The sequence below is a fragment of the Anomaloglossus baeobatrachus genome, chromosome 1 (genome assembly GCF_048569485.1).
Source record: "Anomaloglossus baeobatrachus isolate aAnoBae1 chromosome 1, aAnoBae1.hap1, whole genome shotgun sequence".
In the NCBI taxonomy this organism is placed as follows: Eukaryota; Metazoa; Chordata; class Amphibia; order Anura; family Aromobatidae; genus Anomaloglossus; species Anomaloglossus baeobatrachus.
Genome location: NC_134353.1, coordinates 116,238,870 through 116,258,166, shown reverse-complemented (window position 1 = coordinate 116,258,166; position 19,297 = coordinate 116,238,870). Strand labels below are relative to the sequence as shown.

Sequence of the window (19,297 nt, the reverse complement as noted above, 5' to 3'; positions counted from 1 at the left end):
CTGTATAGGGAGTGGATAGGAGCGCAGGGTACAGCGGCAGGTAAGTGGAGGTGTCCATCTTCCCTCTCACTAGCACTAGGGCCCACCGTTGTTTAAGTGTACCTCTTGTTTGACATGGTGGGACCCCTGTTGGTATGTGTTTTGGCTCGTGCCAGACCATCCCCAGTCCGTGCCATGATACATTGTGTTGTTGTTCCTGTTATTCTTCCTTGAAACTTATGAATATATTGACAACTAGGTGTTACTATTCCTTTTGTGAGGCAAAGACATCCTTCCTATCCTCTGTACTTGGCCTTTTTGAGTGACGGTTAACTTGTGTGACCACCACTCCATTTAATCTATGCCTCACTATACAACCTCAGGCTTAGGACCCCATAAATTATATCATTAACACCTGTCCTATGCATAGGTGATAAATGTGCTTCATGGCACAGCCCATATCATTAATCAGACGGCATTTTTACATTACTCCCACTTCTGGTGCCTCCATACTGTATCCAGTGTAATTGGCTGTTTCTTGTCCTCGGATGTCGGCTCGCTCGCTTGGAAATTCAGTGACACGATGATCACAGTCGCATTTCTCTGAACATCTGTCTCACATTACTAGTCAATTGCAATATGAAAAATTGCCTAAATGAAGCATAAGATCAGACCCTTTTGTGAAATAAAGCAAGTCTGCCCGTGCCCCCCAGCTAGTGGTAGTTCTGGGCTGTATTCTTGGTGGCAATTTTTCATGTGTGCACAAATTGCTCATGCAGCTTGATATGATAAGGCTTTGTATCTTTTGGCATTCATGCTATGGGGGATTTACAGGGACTGACAGGGATAATAGTAGTGCGCGGCTACAGCTGCTGATGTCTCTAGTATCATCTTCACTACATGAGCCGACGTGACCAGGCCCTGCTGACGTGTCAGGAAAGTAAAGGGAAACGCTATACAAATATATCAAGAAGTTCTGAAAATTGTTTAGTCTCAATAGTAATTTGTTTCCTAATGGAAAAGCGCTCCCATCATCTAAAATATTGAGGTATATTCCCTATTCAGACAATAGGTTTAATAATAACATGTGCAGGAACAGTTAGCACGACCTTAACCCTTTCGCCCCCGGGCAATTTTCCGTTTTTTTTTTTCTACTCCCCTTATTCCGAGAGCCGTAACTTTTACTTTTTCCGTCAATCTTGCCATATAAGAGCTTATTTTTTGCGGGACAAATTCTACTTTTAAATGAAACCATTAGTTTTACTATATAGTGTACTAGAAAATAGCATAAAAAATTCCAAGTGCAAAAAAGTAGCAAAAAAAGTGTGATTGCATGCTTGTTTTTGGGATACTTTATTCACAGTGTTCACTATATGGTAAAACTGATGTCAGTGTAATGCCTCAGGTCGGTACGAGTTCGAAGATACCAAACATGTATAGGGTTACTTTTATCTAAGGGGTTAAAAAAAATTCAAAAGTTTGTCCAAAAAAAGGCGCACTTTTTGCGCCATTTTCTGTGATCCGTAGCGTTCTCATTTTTCGGGATCTATGTCTCAATGACTGATTATTTTTTGCGTCTCGAGCTGACGTTTCTAATGGTACCATTTTTGCGCAGATGCTACGTTTTGATCGCCTGTTATCGTATTATGCTCAAAATTCGCGGCAACCAAAAAACGTAACTTTGGCGTTTGGAATTTTTTTGCCACTACGCCGTTTACCGATCAGATTAATTGATTTTATATATTTGATAGATCGGACATTTCTAAACCTGGTGATACAAAATATGTGTATTTTTTATTTTTTTAACCCTTTAATTTTCAATGGGGCGAACAGGGGGTGATTTGAACTTTTAGGTTTTTATTTTTTAAAATCTTTTAAAACTTTTTTTAACTTTTCTTTTACTTTACTAGTAAAAAAGTTCATTATATAGTCCAATTATATAGTCCCAAATGGACTATAATGAGTAGTCTGATCGCTCATTCTTTCCTGTAGATCAGAGCAGCATTGCTCTGATCTGCACAAAAGCAGTTCTCCTCTCACACACGGCCCTCTGCCTTCTGTGAGAGGAACTGACTTTTGATAGCTACCGGAGTCATCACATGACCCTGTGCTACCATGGCAACCATCGGATCCACGTGATCACATCACGTAACTTCCGATAGAGCCGGTTAAGTGAATGTTTACCGCGGCCGGCATGTACAGCGCGCTGTGACATTTTCACAGCACGCTGTAAGGAGTTAACAGGTGCGAGTGAGTACTCGTGCTTGATAGCCGCACATGTCAGCTGTTCAAATTAGCTGACATGTGCAGCAATCGCTGCCGACTGCCGGAGGCAGCAAGCAGATAACAGAGAACAGTGGAGAGGGGTGATAATGCCGCGCCAAAAATCACTATGAATGTCAGATTAACGTGTCTTTATTATTGGCATAGGTCTACGCGTTTCAGGAGCTCTGCTCCCTTCTTCAGGACCGACAAGCATAAAAGAAACATCAAATCTACAACTGTGACAGCAGACATACATTAAATAGCCGCATTGACGTCACCAGAACCATCCCACTTGGAAAAAAACGGGCGGGAAACAACGAAGCAATGCAGTAAAATCATGACATCATGGATGCATTTATAAAACTAAAACTAAAGATATAGAGATATATACATACGATGCGGCATGTACACACACACACACACACACACACTCACCTGTCCCCAACCAAGCAGTCCACGACACTGACGTCCTCAGTGCCACCCACTTCGCACTCCGCCGCCAGCACACATGGCTCCGCCCACCTGCACTCTGCACACATGGTCCCACTCGGCTTACCTGCGGTGATGAAGTCCCGACCTCAGCGCTGTCACTGTCCTCCATGGCCGCCGCTTGTCACATCACCTTCTCTCGCTTCCGACCCGAGACTGACTAGCGGTGACGTCATGGGCCGCTCGCGATACTTGGCTGTGAAGGTGGCGGTCATTGATCTCAGTGACAGGTGCTGTCAGCAGTGCAGGAGATCAGCGCAGGTAATGTACCTCGCTGACAGCAGCACTTGTCATCCCCTGCAGTGACCTGGGCTGACCCATTGATGTTAGCTCAGGTCACTGCACTGCTCTCCCAGCCAATGGGGAACATCCTGCTCTTCATTGACTGGGACAGTGTGGATCGTCATGGCAACCCCTTGGATTACACCAGACCTGGATTTGTTTTTCTTTCTAATAAATTGGTTAAAGAGGGAATGTATTGGGGAGTGTTTTTTCAAATAAAAATGTGTTTGTCGTCTATTTTTTTTTATTACTGACTGGGTTGGTGATGTCGGGTATCTGATAGACGCCTGACCTCACCAACCCCAGGGCTTGATGCCAGGTGACATTACACATCTGGTATTAACCCCATATATTACCCTGTTTGCCACCGCACCAGGGCACGGGATGAGCTGGGGCGAAGCACCAGGATTGGCACATTTAATGGATGCGCCACTTCTGGGGAGGCTGCGGCCTGCTATTTTTAGGCTGGGGAGAGTCCAATAACCATGGACCTCCCTAGTCTGAGAATATCAGAACCCAGCTGTCTGCTTTACCTTGGCTGGTGATCCAATTTTGGGGGGACTCCTACGTGTTTTTTTTAATTATTTATTTAATTTAAAATAACAGCGTGGGGTGCCCTTAGTTTTGGATTACCAGCCAAGGTGAGGCTGCCAGCTGTTGTCTGCAGGCTGCAGCTGTCTGCTTTACCCTAGCTGGCTACAAAAATAGGGGGAACCCTACGCCATTTTTTTTTTTTTCATTTTTTTGGCTAAATACAAAGCTAAAAGCACCCCTTAGTGCCACATGAAAGGCACCAAAGGGTGCAAAATTACAAAATGCAGGAGAGTGGGACATTATGTGTCTTTCTGCCATTATAATGACAGAAAAGACTGATATGAAGTGCACAAGCACAAGAAAATCACAAGAGCGCTCTACGCTGTGAAAAGCAGTAGGATGAAGCTATGGATCCTGGGTAAATGTATGTATTTTCCCTCCTTCAGTTTTTTTGCAGTACACAAAAAAAATGAAAGGCACACGGATGACAAACGGACCGTCTACGGAACGGAAAAGGATGCCACACGGATGCACCCGTGAAAAAAAAACGGACTGTTTTTTGCAGACCGCAAAAATGGATCGGTCGTGTTAATGTAGCCTTATTCTGATCTGTCGTTTATAAACAGCAGGCAGAAATAAGTGAATAACGCCCCCCTGCGTCAGAAAATCTCCGGGGTTTCAGGGCTAGCTGAGACCCTGGAGATCATGATTCAGGACGGTTTTTCCGGTCCCCGCTCACGTGATCACAGGTATACACAGGTACACTGATGATCACGTTACAGTAAATGACAGCGCCGGTAAAAAATTATTTATCTCCCATCTGGCATGAACAAACATGATAAATCTCCTCCCCGGTCCCCTCCGGTCCCCCGGTGTCGCCAAAGTGCCCCCCCTGATGCCCTCCCAGAAATCCAAGATGGCTGCGCGCACAGCAGCGCGCCGGCCGCATTCACCCTACTCCTCTGATTTCTGTCGCATGTGCCATGACACATGCGACAGAAAACTCCTCCCCAGGCCCTGCCAGGTCACCCCCTATAACACCACCGGTGTTCCCCGGTGTCCCACGGTACCTGTGCAGCGTTGATCCCCCCACGGCCCTCTCCTTCACAATAGACGCTGCCGCATGCACAGAGCGGCTGTCAGCTCAGCTTCCTATGTTCAGACACAGTGAGTGGTGGTTATGCATCAGTTGTTAGCACTGCAGTCTTGCAGCGCTGAGGTCCTGGGTTCAATTCTCACCAAGGACACCATCTGCAAGGAGTTTGTATGTTCTCCCCGTGTTTGCGTGGGTTTCCTCCGGGTACTCCGGTTTCCTCCCACACTACAAAGACATACAGCGCTATGGAATTAATAACGATATATAAATGAATAAATTATTATGATTACTGCAATGCCCTGCTCATGAGGTAAGGAACATAATTGATCAGGAGAGCTATATACTACATTTAAAAATGGAGGGATTTGCTTTCATAGTTTCCCTGCTGAACGACTACCAAACATGGGAGTCCGTTATACGCCACAAGAAAACACATCTAAATAGCGAGCTCTGTTGTTTAGTATTCATTCAGCTGGATAACTGGACTTAAAGGGTATTCCATCTCCAAGATCCTATCCCCAATATATAGTAGGTGGAATAGCAATAATATCAGCAAATACCAATATTTGGAAATGTAAAATAGTTCTCCTGATTAGGCATGCCCTTACCTCATGAGCAGGGCATTGCAGCTTTGGTAGCAACCATTACGACATGGACTCTGCTGCTGTGGACCCGGGGAGAGTGAGTGCAGATTCATTGCACCCACACTCCTCACATGAAGGGTCTGCACTCCTAGAAAATGGGGGATACGTTCCCTGAGTGTCTCCCCCCCATATTCTAGAGGGTCCAGAGTCGTCGTGGGACCCCTTTATTTTTTTTCTTACAATAAATTGGTGAAAGAGGAAATGTTTTGGGGACTGTTTTTTCAAATAAATTTCTTTTGTCCATTTTTTTTTTTGTTAGTACTGACAGTTTATGATGTTGGGTATCTAATAGACGCCATGACATCACAAACTGCTGGGCTTGATCTCAGGTGACTTTACAGCTAGTATCAACCCGATTTATTACCTCGTTTGCCACTGCACCAGGGCACGGGATGAGCTGGGGTGAAGCGCCAGGATTGTCGCATCTAGTGGATGCGCCACTTCTGGGGTGCCTGCGGCCTGCTATTTTTAGGCTGTGAAGGCCCAATAACTATGGACCTTCCCACCCTGAGAATACCAGACCATAGCTGTCCGCTTTACCTTGGCTGGTGATCCAATTTGGGGGGGACCCTACCTTTTTTGGGTAATTATTAATATTTATAAAATAATTATAAAAAAAGAGCCTGGGGGGACCTCCACATTGGATCCCCAACCACGGTAAAGCTGCCAGCTGTGGTTTTCAGGCTACAGCCGTCTGCTTTACCCTAGCTGGCTATCAAAAATGGGGGGACCCAACGTCATTTTTTTTTTAACTATTTTTTAAATAGAAAAAATTAATGGGCTTCCCTGTATTTTGATTGCCAACCAAGGTAACGGCAGGCAGATGGGGGTGGCAACCCATAGCTGTCTGCTTTACTGCTTTATCTGCGCTGAGAATCAAAAATACCGCGGAGCGCTACGTCATTTTTTTTAAAGATTTATTTTTACAGCACTGCGATGTCCAGCAATCAAAATACAGGGAAGCCCATTTTGTTTTTAGTTATCTAAATAAATAATTAAAAAAATATATATGGGCTCCCGCTGCATTTTTTGTATTGCTAGCTAAGGGTAATCCAAGCAGCTACTGGCTGCTAACCCCCACTGCTTGGTGTTACCTTCACTGGCAATGGAAAATCCAGGGAAGCATTTTTTATTTTTTTTGCCAAAAACTACAAAAAAAAGGACGTGAGCTTCGCCATATTTTTGTATGCTAGCCAGGTATAGCAGGCAGGTGCTGGAAGAGTTGGATACAGCGCCAGAAGATGGCGCTTCTATGAAAGTGCCATTTTTTGAGGCAGCTGCAGACTGCAATTCGCAGCAGTGGGGCCCAGAAAGCTCAGGCCAACCTGTGTTGCGGATTCCAATCCCCAGCTGCCTAGTTGTACCTGGCTGGACACAAAAATGGGGCGAAGCCTACGTTATTTGTTTTCTAATTATTTCATGAAATTCATGAAATAATAAAAAAAGGGCTTCCCTTTATTTTTGGTTCCCAGCCGGGTACAAATAGGCAACTGGGGGTTGGGGGCAGCCGTACCTGCCTGCTGTACCTGGCTAGCATACAAAAATATGGCGAAGCCCACATAATTTTTTCAGGGGGCAAAAAACGTCTGCATACAGTCCTGGATGGAGTATGCTGAGCCTTGTAGTTCTGCAGCTGCTGTCTGTCTGTATGGAGAAGAGCAGACAGCAGCTGCAGAACTTCAAGGCTCAGCATACTCCATCCAGGACTGTATGCAGAAGTTTTTTGCCCACCAAAAAAATGACGTGGGCTTCGCCATATTTATGTATGCTAGCCAGGTATCGCAGGCAGCCACGGGCTGCCTCCAACCCCCAGTTGCCTATTTGTACCTGGCTGGGAACCAAAAATATAGGGAAGCCTGTTTTTTTAATTATTTCACTTATTTCATGAAATAATTAAAAAACAAATGACGTGGGCTTCGCCCCATTTTTGTGTCCAGCCACGTACAACTAGGCAGCTGGGGATCGGAATCCGCAGCACAGGTTAGCCCGAGGTTTCTGGGCGCCTCTGCTGCGAATTGCAGTCCGCAGCCGCCCCAGAAAATGGCGCTTTCATAGAAGCGCCATCATCTGGCACTATATCCAACTCTTCCAACAGCCCTGAAGCCGGGTGGCTTGTTGGGTAATAATGAGTTAATACTAGCTTTGTTTTACTAGCTAGTATTAAGCCAGAGATTCTTAATGTCAGGCACATTTGACCCGGCCATTAAGAATCTCCAATAAAGGGTTAAAAAAAGACACCACACAGAGAAAAAATACTTTAATAGAAATAAATACACAGACACATTAGAGACTCCATCTTTATTACCCCCTGTCAGCCCTCCACGATCCATGGTCGCCTGTCTTTCTCGTTCAACAAATGCAGCTCTGCTTCATCACTGCTGCATGGGGGAAGACGCTGCTTCCCTTGCAGCCTTCACTCCGTGAAGGCTGCACGGGAAAGCAGCGTGCAGCCTTCACTCCATGAGAGATCAGTGCTGCTGGCTGTTAGCGGTAACAGCGGTAACGCTGACAGACGCGTTACCATAGCAACGGTGCTCCGTCATGTGATTCCCGGAGCCGCGGTTAGCGGTGACGTCACCGCTAACTGCGTTGCTATGGCAACGGTGATCTCCGTTAATGACCGGCTGTGTCAGCCGGTCCCTAACGGAACGGGGAGTCGACCGTGTGCTAGAGCATGTCGCCGGTACACGGCGATACACAAATGTGCACCATGTACCGGAGAGTGCAATGACAGGACCTAGAACAGGACATGACGTCAAAGCCATGTGACCAGTCTGTAGCCAATGAGATAATAGCCATGTGACTGGTCACATGGCTATTTTGACGTCACGATAGGTCCTGCATCACTGCTGGCAGTGCTGGTCACCGGGAGGATTCAGCGATCATCGGATGGAATAGCGGCAGGAGACAGAGTGCAGGAGGGATCGCGGGGACCGGTAAGTGTTATGGCAATGTTTATTAACTGTATGTGTACATTTATAATGCGTTTTTATGTGTTTGTGATTGCCTCCCATTATATCCTATTGGTTCGAGTTCGGTTCGTCGAACGTTCGCCGAACTGAACTCGAACGAGACCTCCGTTCGACGAACCGAACTCGAGCCGAACCACGGCCAGTTCGCTCATCTCTAGTAAACACACCGTAAGAACTCAGTTGGCCAAATCTGTTGAGGAATTCTGACACCTTCAGAAACCCAAATGAGAACTCAGATCTGTTCTCTTCTGAACTGATCTGCAGTGAACACTAAAATTTAGAACTTTTGCATGTGAAAGATGTTATTCTTACTCTGGATTTCATTCTTTTGAATAGGTCATCAATGTCTGATCGACCGGCGTCCGACACCCGGAACCCCTGCCAATCAGCTGTTTTCATTGCCAATGGTGGCAGCAGGAAATGCTCAGTCAATTGATAGTGGCCGCGGCCGGGTACTGCACATCCGCCTCCCTTTCAAAACTATAGGATGTGGATTATCATAACTATTATTTATTATTATAATGCCATTTATTCCATGGCACTTTACATGTAAAAATAGGTATACATAGACAAGTACAATAATCAAACAATACAAGGCACAGACAGGTACAAGAGAAGAGAGGACCCTGCGCGCGAGGGCTCACAGTCTACAAGGGATGGGTGAGGAAGGATACAGTAGGTGAGGGTGGGAATGGTTGTTTGGCGCTATGGAGGAGTGAGGGTTACTGCAGGTTGTAGGTTTGACGGAAGAGGTGGGTCTTCAGGTTCCTTTTGAAGCTTTTCAAGGCAGGCAAGGGTCTGATATGTTGTGACAAAGCATTCCAGACTATAGATGCACGGGAGAAATCTTGGATGCGATTGTGGGAAGAGGAGTTACGATGGAAGTAGAGAAGGAGACCTTGTGAGGATCGAAGGTTGCGTGCCGGTAAGTACTGGGAGATTAGGTCACAGATGTATGGAGGAGACAGGATGTGGATGGCTTTGTATGTCATGGTTAGGGTTTTGAACTGGAGTTGTTAGGCAATAGGAAGCAAGTGAAGGGATTGGCAGAGAGGGGAAGTCAGGGAGTAGCAAGGGGACAGCTGGATTAGTCAGGCAGCATAGTTTAGAATGGGTTGAATTGGTGTGAGACTGTTTGAAGGGAGGCCACAGAACATGGGGTTGCAGTAGTTCAGGTGGGAGATAATAAGGGCGTGCACTAGTGTTTTTGCAGCTTTATGGGAAAGGAATGAACAAATCCAGGAAATATTTTTGAGCTGGAGGCGGCAGGAGGTGAAAAGGGTTTGGATGTGTGGCTTGAAGGAGAGATGTGGCTTGAAGGATGAGCAGCTCCAGAACTGAACATTTCTGGCCACCTTCTGCCACCATCTGCAAGAGACTTTCTGATTGGCGTAGGTGCCAGGTTTCGGACCTTGGCCAATAAAGACAGTGATGACGATGATTCTAAGGATAGGCCATCAATGTAAAAGTAGTGGACAACCCCTTTAAATGCTCAAATTGAGAACATAGTATTGCATTGAGGTTAAAATTAGCTTTTAAAAGTGCAAACTGAAACATTTCAATAGGTTTCTGTGTTTGCAGTTCTATACTTCTATGCTTGAAGTTCCAGAATCACAGCTAGATATTTGGTGCTCAAAGTGACATTAACTAGTCGCTGCTATACTGAAACTTTTAGTTTCAAGCCCTGAGGAAGGAATCTTCCATCCTCTACTCACAGTATAATTGAATTTTGTGTTTGCACAGAAGAGCTTTAACCATTCTGCATGGTCATTATCCTTGCTTATGATGTCCTTCTGTGGGAGGCAGGTGACAGCAGCAGTTCAGAGTCAAGGGCAGAAGTCAAACATGAAAGGAATGTGACTGATTACTGAAAAGCATCAATTACAGCTGCCACAGCTAATGTATCAGGGAGTTAGTGCCCAACGATATAAGGACAAAACTGTCAAGTTCTACCGTAATTGTCGTCTGTTGTCAATTACCTTTTTAAAAAATAAATTGGTATAGAAGCATAATGCAATGATAAATACCTATATATTTGCATTTTTTAAAGGGGTTTCCTGTTTTAGTAAACAAGCCCCTCTAAATACCCTATTTGGCATTTCAAATTGAAGAATTTGGAGAACCGGTCTTGTTCAGATATGACATTGACAGCCTGATGATTGTAATGTGCATCTTGTAAGGGTTTATGTGACTTGTGGTAGCACTGCAGTGGTATTAAGGGGTTATAGGGACCACTTCTAGGACAACCGCTTCTGATTCCATGTTTCCCCCAGATAAAATAAAAAAGCCTATTCTCACCTTTTGTGTCGGGGATCATGTAAAGTCACGTGAGCCCTGTGTCCAATCAGAGACAGCTTCTGTCTCCCCGCGTTCGTACAAACAAGTTAATGAACAGGGAGTGAACGCTACGGTGGCTGCTCATGTCCTGGTGTTTGCTCCTGTATCCTAAAGTGGGGAGACAGAAGCTGGCACTGTTTGGGCACGGGAATTGCATGACTTCTCAACTTTACGTGAGCCCGAACCGCTGGAACTACACCAGCTACAGAGGTCAGTATAAGGCTTTTTATTTTACCTGGGGGAAACATGTGGAATCAGAAGGGGTTGTACTAGTAGTGGACAATCCCTTTAAAGGGGTTTTCCAATGCTTACCAATTGATGATCTATCTGCAGGATAGGTCATCAGTATGAGATTCAATTTATTCATGGGCGGACATATCATTGGGGCAGCCTGTGCGGCTGCAAAAGGACCAAACAGAGCCAAACTGTGGAAAAAATAGGCGCAAATAGGGTCTTACCCGATATAAAGGTATGGGGTGAATGTTGGAGGGACACTCACCTTATCAGGTTGTGCCAGTCACAACCCCTTAGCAAGCATGGAAGTAGCGTGGAAGGCAGCAGTCCCGCAGCGATAAGATGATTTCAAGATAGGAGAAAGCGTGGTTGAATACCACGCCAAAACCACAGAAATACGGAGAGTATAAGTGAATCCCTTTTATTTCCACAGGTCTACGCGTTTCAGGGACCTTCATCAGGACAATATACAGGGAATAATACAAATTATTATTTTATATAATATTTTATATAATTTATATAGTATTATTCCCTGTATATTGTCCTGATCAAGGGGACGGATATGTCCCTGAAACGCGTAGACCTGTGGAAATAAAAGGGATTCACTTATACTCTCCGTATTCCTGTGGTTTTGGTGCGGTATTCAACCCACTTTCTCCTACCTTGAAATCAAAGGACCAAAGAGGTAAGAGGGGCCACTTCCACCTTAAAATCTAAAGGAATTGTTCATTATGATGATCTTATTTGGCTGCAAAGTGCCCATACATTGTTCTTGCACAGGGGCCCTCTTCTGTCAGCTATTGAAATAACAGCAGCAGCCTCTATGCAATGTACACAGCTGATGTGTTCTGCTCCAGACATTGCTTATATGCGGCTGCTCCAAGACTAGTCTTTAGGTTATTGGTAGAGGAGTCTGACCCTTACTAATGTCATATCGATTACCTATCTGATGGATAGGTCATCAATTGTTAAGTCATGGACAACCCCTTTAAAGTTTTGATGCCAGGTTCCCCACAGATGATCCCAATCATTAGTGTAACACCCAGGGGGCAAGGAGTTTGGTTATTACCTTGTACTCGTCGCCGAGCTGGTGATGTCTCATGACTCAGGGATGTCGTCACAGGTGGCCTGCCCGGTTTCGTACCCCGAGGTGTACACCAATAGAAGAAGGATTTGATGGTGGATGATTGTTGTGACGCCACCTGCGGTACACGGCAAGGGATTAGCCACTGCTGCTGTCGCGTCCTCCGGGTCAGATGGTAATAGCAGCCGACATACTATCGCTCCCCACAGGTGGAGTGGGCCCCGGGAAGGATGAAGAGGGGAGTAGGGGTATTGGCGGCAGCCGTTGGCACCGAGGCGCAGGGCTCCGGCACCGGTAATAAGAGTACGAGTTGGCAGCTGCAATTCCAGGTGTCTTTACTCACAGTTCTTTAAGTAACCCAGTCGCTGCCACAGTAAAACTGGTCACCGCTGTGATTGGCCCCGTCGACCTCCGATAAGTTGGAAGAAGCCAGTGGTGTTTGGAAAAGAAAGTTCTTTGTAAGAGTTGCTCCTCCAGCAGTGAGGAACCTGGGCTGAGTGTTCCACTCCAAGCCTAGGCCCCATGAGAGGAAAAGATGAAGAGAAGATGGGGGTGTCGTGTCACCAGAACTGATGTCCTGGGTAGACTAACTGAAGATTGTGTGAGTTGCTCCTACTTCTACCCCAAGTGGAACCCGCCCCCCAGGTGATTGTCCTAGTGACCGGGAAATTCCCATGCTTCGTGATGGCCAACCCCCTGCGTTCCCTAGTCCAGCTCCCCAGTGAGAAGGCTCCTAAGCTGTATGTAAAGTATTCATATGGAACACCGGTGATTAACCTCATCCTTACCCGAGGCGAATACCGCACCTTAACTGAGGTGCAATACTCTGTGGCGACTGGAGCCTTAGGGGCGCCACATTAGGAACAAACACTTTTAGCTGCAAATGTGATACCACCCATCTAGACTCAACAATGAATACTCACCAAAGTAGTAAAGTGGTGTATGGGCGCTTGCGCAACCAATTTACACTATATTTTACTACTATACACGTATAATGGAACATTCTATCCTATATATTCACACTCCACTAAATAAATGTAAATTACACCATGAATGAGAATGGGTTACCCCAACTGTTACATTCCACAAATCCACAAAATAAAGCAGCGGATGTATATAATGCATGTGACTCATATATGCTTGTGTCAATGGGACTTATAAAAAGCTGACAGCAAGCCCTGATAGATTATGAAGTGTGAGAGTACAAGGAATGCACAGTATCTCTCTGCTGAGAGCTGACAATCTCGGATATGTGTCATTCTCTGACACTTTGTAATGTTGGATGTCATCCATTTTTCCTGCATCTAAACATAATCAGTGATGCCCTACGTGTTGAAATATATGGATGGTGTTCTAGGATTGGAAAGCAGAAGACCTTGTGCCATTCTTCTGTTATCTATAATGAAATGCATTGCACTGTGCTTTGCTATCAAGAGGTGGTCCAAGATTAGAGAAAAAATAAAAATAAAAAGCCATAGAGTAAGAAAGTCAATAGAATAAGATACTCTTCTCTTCACTGCTTTAGTGATCCTGCCCATCTTTGTGAAATGTTGATCAACCATGGAGTCTTTGTCTGCTGTGGACGATGTGTAACCTAAGTGGTTATGTGCTGGATGTGCTACCAACACGTTTGATGCACCATTGCAGGACAATTCACAATGGCCGGCAAGACCCCTAGGTCAGCAACACTGGAGCGCTAGATGATTTACCAGTTTTTATGGCTATTCTAAAATATATTGAACAAAACTTTAACTTCTCTGATGTCCCTTTTTAAATGCCCCGGTTGAAAGCTCCTTCCCAGCTGTCAATGACTTCCATCACTAGTAACCATGTTGTCAATTTAAGCAATAGTCATGGTCACTAGTAGTTATTCTGTGCAGCAAATTGGAAGCACCAAGACAGAATCTAGGAAAATGGTATCCTGGCATTACAAAATATAGGAGAACGGGTAATAAAACCTTGGAGGTAATAGGTTGAAAAAAATAATAGTTTTTTTCTTGAAACTATGGCCCTGATTCATTTAAGTGTTTGGATCAGAAATCTGGAGTAAAACACTTTTTAAAAGGTCACCAAATATTTGGACAACATGAGGTTGCACAAAAGTTTTTCAACTTTTATCATTGTCTTGCTAGTTTTGTCCAGCTCTGCCAAAATAGGCCAACTTTGCCAAAATACGTGGGCAATAAGGTTTGTGGTCTACTTTATTCCAAAAATCTTAAGCGGGGTTTACACGCTGCGACATTGCTAGGATCGGCTAGCGATGTCGAGCGCGATAGCACCCACCCCCCGTCGTATGTGCGATATTGTGTGATCGCTGCCGTAGCGAACATTATCGCTACGGCAGCGTCACACGCACATGCCTACTCTGCGACGTCGCTCTGGCTGGCGAACCGCCTCCTTTCTAAGGGGTTCGAGCGGCGTCACAGCGACGTCACACAGCAGGCGGCCAATAGAAGCGGAGGGGCGGAGATGACGTAACATCCCGCCCACCTCCTTCCTTCCGCATTGCCGTTGGAGGCAGGCAAGGAGATGTTCCTCGTTCCTGCGGTGTCACACACAGTGATGTGTGGTGCCGCAGGAACGAGGAACAACTTCGTTAATAAACAGAAAACGATTTTTTGTTTCAGGACGACCTCTCAGCGGCAAACGATTTTGGCTGCTTTTGCGATCGTGTAAGGTCGCACATAAGTGTCACGCACTACGATATCGTTAATGAAGCCGGATGTGCGTCACAAACGCCGTGACCCTGACGATAATCCATTAGCGTGTAAAGCCCGCTTTACTCTTTGACTGGAGTAAAGGGTTCTTTACACGCTGCGACATGGCTAGCAATCTCGATAGCGATGTGACACACCAGATCGCAGATGCGATCTGGCATGTCACATCGCTAACGAGCTCGCTAGCGATGTCGCAGCGTGTAAAGCACCCTTAAGTTTTGTTGGCAAAGTGCACAGAGGCTTCTTAATTAGAGATGAGTGGACCCGTGGAAGTTTCGGTTTGCCAGGCTCAGCTGGACTTTAGATTTGGTTCTGTTCTAGACCCGGACTTGACCTGAACCCCATTGGAAGTCACTGATTGGGTAGTTCACCCACATACATCCAGACACTTCTGGAGGAGGGAGGGCAGGGTTTCTTAACTATTTGTTTATACACACTACATCCAATAACACTGTAAGCAACTCACACAGGGCTGAGCATCAAGCACACCGATGCTCATTTGAGTGGTCAGCATACCTATAACACCCGAACTCCAAACTCAAACATTGATTTTTTTGACAACTTTACTGTTTGGGTTTGCTTATCTCTACTCTTAAAGGGGTGGTTCACCCATATTTATTATTTGCTAGATCGATATTCTGTTGTGAAACAATGTTATACTCAAATACCTTATGTTGGCAATAGTGCCTGTGAGAGGCGCTATTGCGGACCGCTGTTCCCCATCGCCTGACCTCCGGGCTCTGTGACCTCGGGGATCCGGTGATGTCACGTCAACGTCCTGCTGACCTGACATCACCGTGGTCGGCCGCAGTCTCCGTGAGTTACTAGGCTGTGGGCGGTGTTTCACCGCTCAGCACAACCCAGCGTGACAGCCCATCAGCTCCCTGCTCCCTCCTCCCTCACAGCAGAGAGATCCTGGGCTGTTATGAGCGGTGACACTCCACCCACAGCCCAGTGACTCAGGAAGACTGAGGCCAGTCGCGGTGATGTCACGTGATCAGGAAGTTGACGTGACATCACCAGATCCCCGAGGTCACAGAGCCAGGGGTCAAGCGATGGGGAAGAGCAGAGTGCAATAGCGCCGTTCACAGGCACTATTGCTAACATAAGGTATTTGAGAGAAACATTGTTTCTCAACATAATATTGATCTAGCAAATAATAAATATGGGTGAAACACTTCTTTAATTAATCAGGCTCCTCTGACTCCAACACGCTTCCTCAAGACTGGCATGAATTTTGCCAGGTTTGATGAATTGGGGCATATGTATTTTGTAGACGTGGCTCAGTAAGTTATTATTTAATCACAACGAACATCATCTATTTTTTGTAAGAATTATTGTTTGGTATTTTAGTCAAAAATAATTATACTTTCTTATATATCATATTGTTCTAGAAATAGAATATTATTTTTATGGTGGGGGTGCAGCTCTCTTCACTGATGGGTGGCCAAGAGCACGACTGTGCAGCCCCTTCATCCTTAGGACTCCCGGTGGTCCAGAAGGTTGCCCTTTACTGAGCCTTAACTGATATGGAGTCAGACGGGAATAACCCCTTTAATGGTGTTGATCACTCTATCCAAAAATATTTTGAGAGGCAAAAGAGCAGAAACCCTGAGTAATTTGCTGAAATCTATACTAATTTGGTTAATCCAATTAAATATATTTTATCTTTGAAAAAAAATTTGCTTTCTTCCAAAAAACGTCACCACTCATGCCCATCAACTGTGTGGTATTACATTTTAAGTCTGTTGACGTGAATGGAGATAAACTCCAATATCACACAATACCCGTGGACACATGTGGCAACATTTTTGGAGGAAAATTGTCATGTTTTTTTAATCCACAACTCCTTTAAATTGATTTACTTCTATAAAAGTACTGAGAGAAAATCAAGCTGAAGGAATTATTGGCTGTGTGCATGTGTGCGTACAATGGAAACTATCATGAGACTTTACATTAAATTTGTTAACCTGGGTTAATTTATTCAGCATTCGATTAAAAAGAAAAAAAAAAGAAAACGTTAAAAGGAATCTGTCAGCAGGTTTTTGGTATGTAATGAGGACAGCACGCTGCAGGGGTTAACACACAGATTTCAGGAAGAGTCTCTTACTGCACTTTGTGCTATTGTGTACCTGCAACATATGTTTTAGCTTCAGGAGATTGTCATTGCTGCACTATGTAAGTTAGAGGCCAGCTAGTCAGGCACACCGCCTGCTGTGATTAGTAGCTCATTAAATATAGATATTATATGTAGAGAGCCTGATGTGGATGAGAAAGGTCTCTCAGCTCTACTACTGGCCAAATCTAAAACTTCTGATTGTGTCAGAATGGCTACACCCAGTAATCTAAGTGATACATTATTGCATTCAGGATCTCTTTGCCTACATCATGCTGCTCTCAGATGAGGTAGCAAAAACCTGCAGACAGATTCCATTTAAGAGGATATTTTATTCTTTTATATAACTCCATATTGTCCTTGGTGGGTTTTGGTCCCAGGAACCCAGCGCTGCTAAGCAACAATGCTAACCACTGAGCCACCATGCTGCCCTTCACACAAACCTGGAATGAGAAATTGGCGAAAAAGTCATTGTTATATTAAGCCACTAAATCAGATATGGTATGTCTCCAGAATCCACAATACAATTAATATCAAGAAGAAAAATATTTAAATACTATATACAGCTATTTTTACACTGATTTTCACAATAAGTACACCGGCTTCAGGTTTAATAGATCTGTGTAATAATGTACAGCATTTATACATACACTATGATAGATACTCTTTAATGAGAACAGAAACACACCCATTTTTGTTTTAAGAGAGAGCCCTCTTCATTTAGACCCTCTCCTATTAGAGAAAAACTAAGGAGAATATCTTTTATTGTGGGGACCTCTGACTGAGGGCCTAATGAGGTTCGTTCTCCTTATGGAGAGTGCTCAGCCATCGTAAGGAGACTAATAGACCTCGCGAGGCTCATCTGGTAATTTAAATATTCAAAAAGCCTCTTCAGAGAGGAAGGCAACTTGAACTCTAGCGCCACCTATTGGAAGTAGCAATTCTAAAAAGTTAATATCTACCCTTTAATGAGCCTGGCCATAGATGCTTATTACCTAGCCAAATCAGATATCCTGCATTGAACTGAAGAGTGGCAAACACCCCGAAATACGTGTTTGCAAATGCAGTGTCTGGTTTGGCTTCAAATCCTAAATCATGTGGCAAGGATCAATATCTGCTTTTAGGATTGCTTTCCCAATAGGTGGCAATAGAATTTCTTTTCTAATCCTCTTTGAAGAGGCTTTTTGCATATTTAATTTCCTGGAGGAGCATTGCATGGCCTATAAGTCTCCTTACGCTGGCTTGGCAGTCAGTGGAGAGATGGACGGAATTTCCATTAATTGGTATTGGATTTACGGCCACCTCTTCACTGATGTGATGGGCTCCCAGTCCTGAGATACATGCACATCGCATTGGTGGATTCTATATCTATTATACATTTATAGCATAGTCAGAATTTAGGCTTCTAGTGTAAGCAAGCAGGCGATCAGTGGCTGTTACTGTAGTGCAGTGTAAGCAAGCAGACGATCAGTGGCTGTTGCTGTAGCGCAGTGTAAGCAAGCAGGCGATCAGTGGCTGTTGCTGTAGCGCAGTGTAAGCAAGCAGGCGATCAGTGGCTGTTGCTGTAGCGCAGTGTAAGCAAGCAGGCGATCAGTGGCTGTTGCTGTAGCGCAGTGTAAGCAAGCAGATGATCAGTGGCTGTTACTGTAGCGCAGTGTAAGCAAGCAGGCGATCAGTGGCTGTTGCTGTAGCGCAGTGTAAGCAAGCAGGCGATCAGTGGCTGTTGCTGTAGCGCAGTGTAAGCAAGCAGGTGATCAGTGACTGTTGCTGTAGCGCAGTGTAAGCAAGCAGGCGATCAGTGGCTGTTGCTGTAGCGCAGTGTAAGCAAGCAGATGATCAGTGGCTGTTACTGTAGCGCAGTGTAAGCAAGCAGGCGATCAGTGGCTGTTGCTGTAGCGCAGTGTAAGCAAGCAGATGATCAGTGGCTGTTACTGTAGCGCAGTGTAAGCAAGCAGGCGATCAGTGGCTGTTGCTGTAGCGCAGTGTAAGCAAGCAGGTGATCAGTGGCTGTTGCTGTAGCGCAGTGTAAGCAAGCAGGCGATCAGTGGCTGTTGCTGTAGCGCAGTGTAAGCAAGCAGGCGATCAGTGGCTGTTGCTGTAGCGCAGTGTAAGCAAGCAGGCGATCAGTGGCTGTTGCTGTAGCGCGCAGGGATGTGTTGTTGGAATGCGGTTTGCTTACAATCAGAATGAGCCGGTGAATAATGGCGATGACATATTTCAGTAAAGTCTTGTGATAATTCCCCATTACGACGCTACTGATCCTAAACTCGCCCAGTAAAAATGTGCTAACAATGTTGTCTTGTGTTTTGTTTTTTGTTATTTTTTTATTCCCTTTTTTCCTTTCTATTTATGAATGTGCTTCTACCTTGTGAATAATTGTATGCCTAGAAACAGCTATGGAGTGATTTTGCTGTTCTGAATGGGGGAAAGATAAATGTTGACATTTGGAAGGCAAGTATCTGGTCAGACAATTCAACGTGTAACCTTTCTTTCTTGTTTGCATGGCAGTGGCTGTTACTTTCACAATTACCATTCATAAAGCAGGCGG

The 19,297-nt window shown here is 45.0% G+C and overlaps 1 protein-coding gene across 11 annotated transcripts in view; it reads left to right on the top strand.

Moving 5' to 3' along the window:
- Window positions 1-19,297, top strand: part of APBB2 (amyloid beta precursor protein binding family B member 2) — a 556,523-nt gene that overhangs the window by 334,125 nt on the left and 203,101 nt on the right. For 9 of the 11 annotated variants that reach the window (XM_075346992.1, XM_075346981.1, XM_075346987.1 and 6 more), the window contains one exon: window positions 19,138-19,200. The exons of the other annotated variants lie outside the window; for them this stretch is intronic. In XM_075346992.1, coding sequence (XP_075203107.1) covers window positions 19,138-19,200 — 63 coding nt within the window. The remainder of the gene's footprint in view (window positions 1-19,137; window positions 19,201-19,297) is intronic. 11 annotated transcript variants of the gene reach the window in all.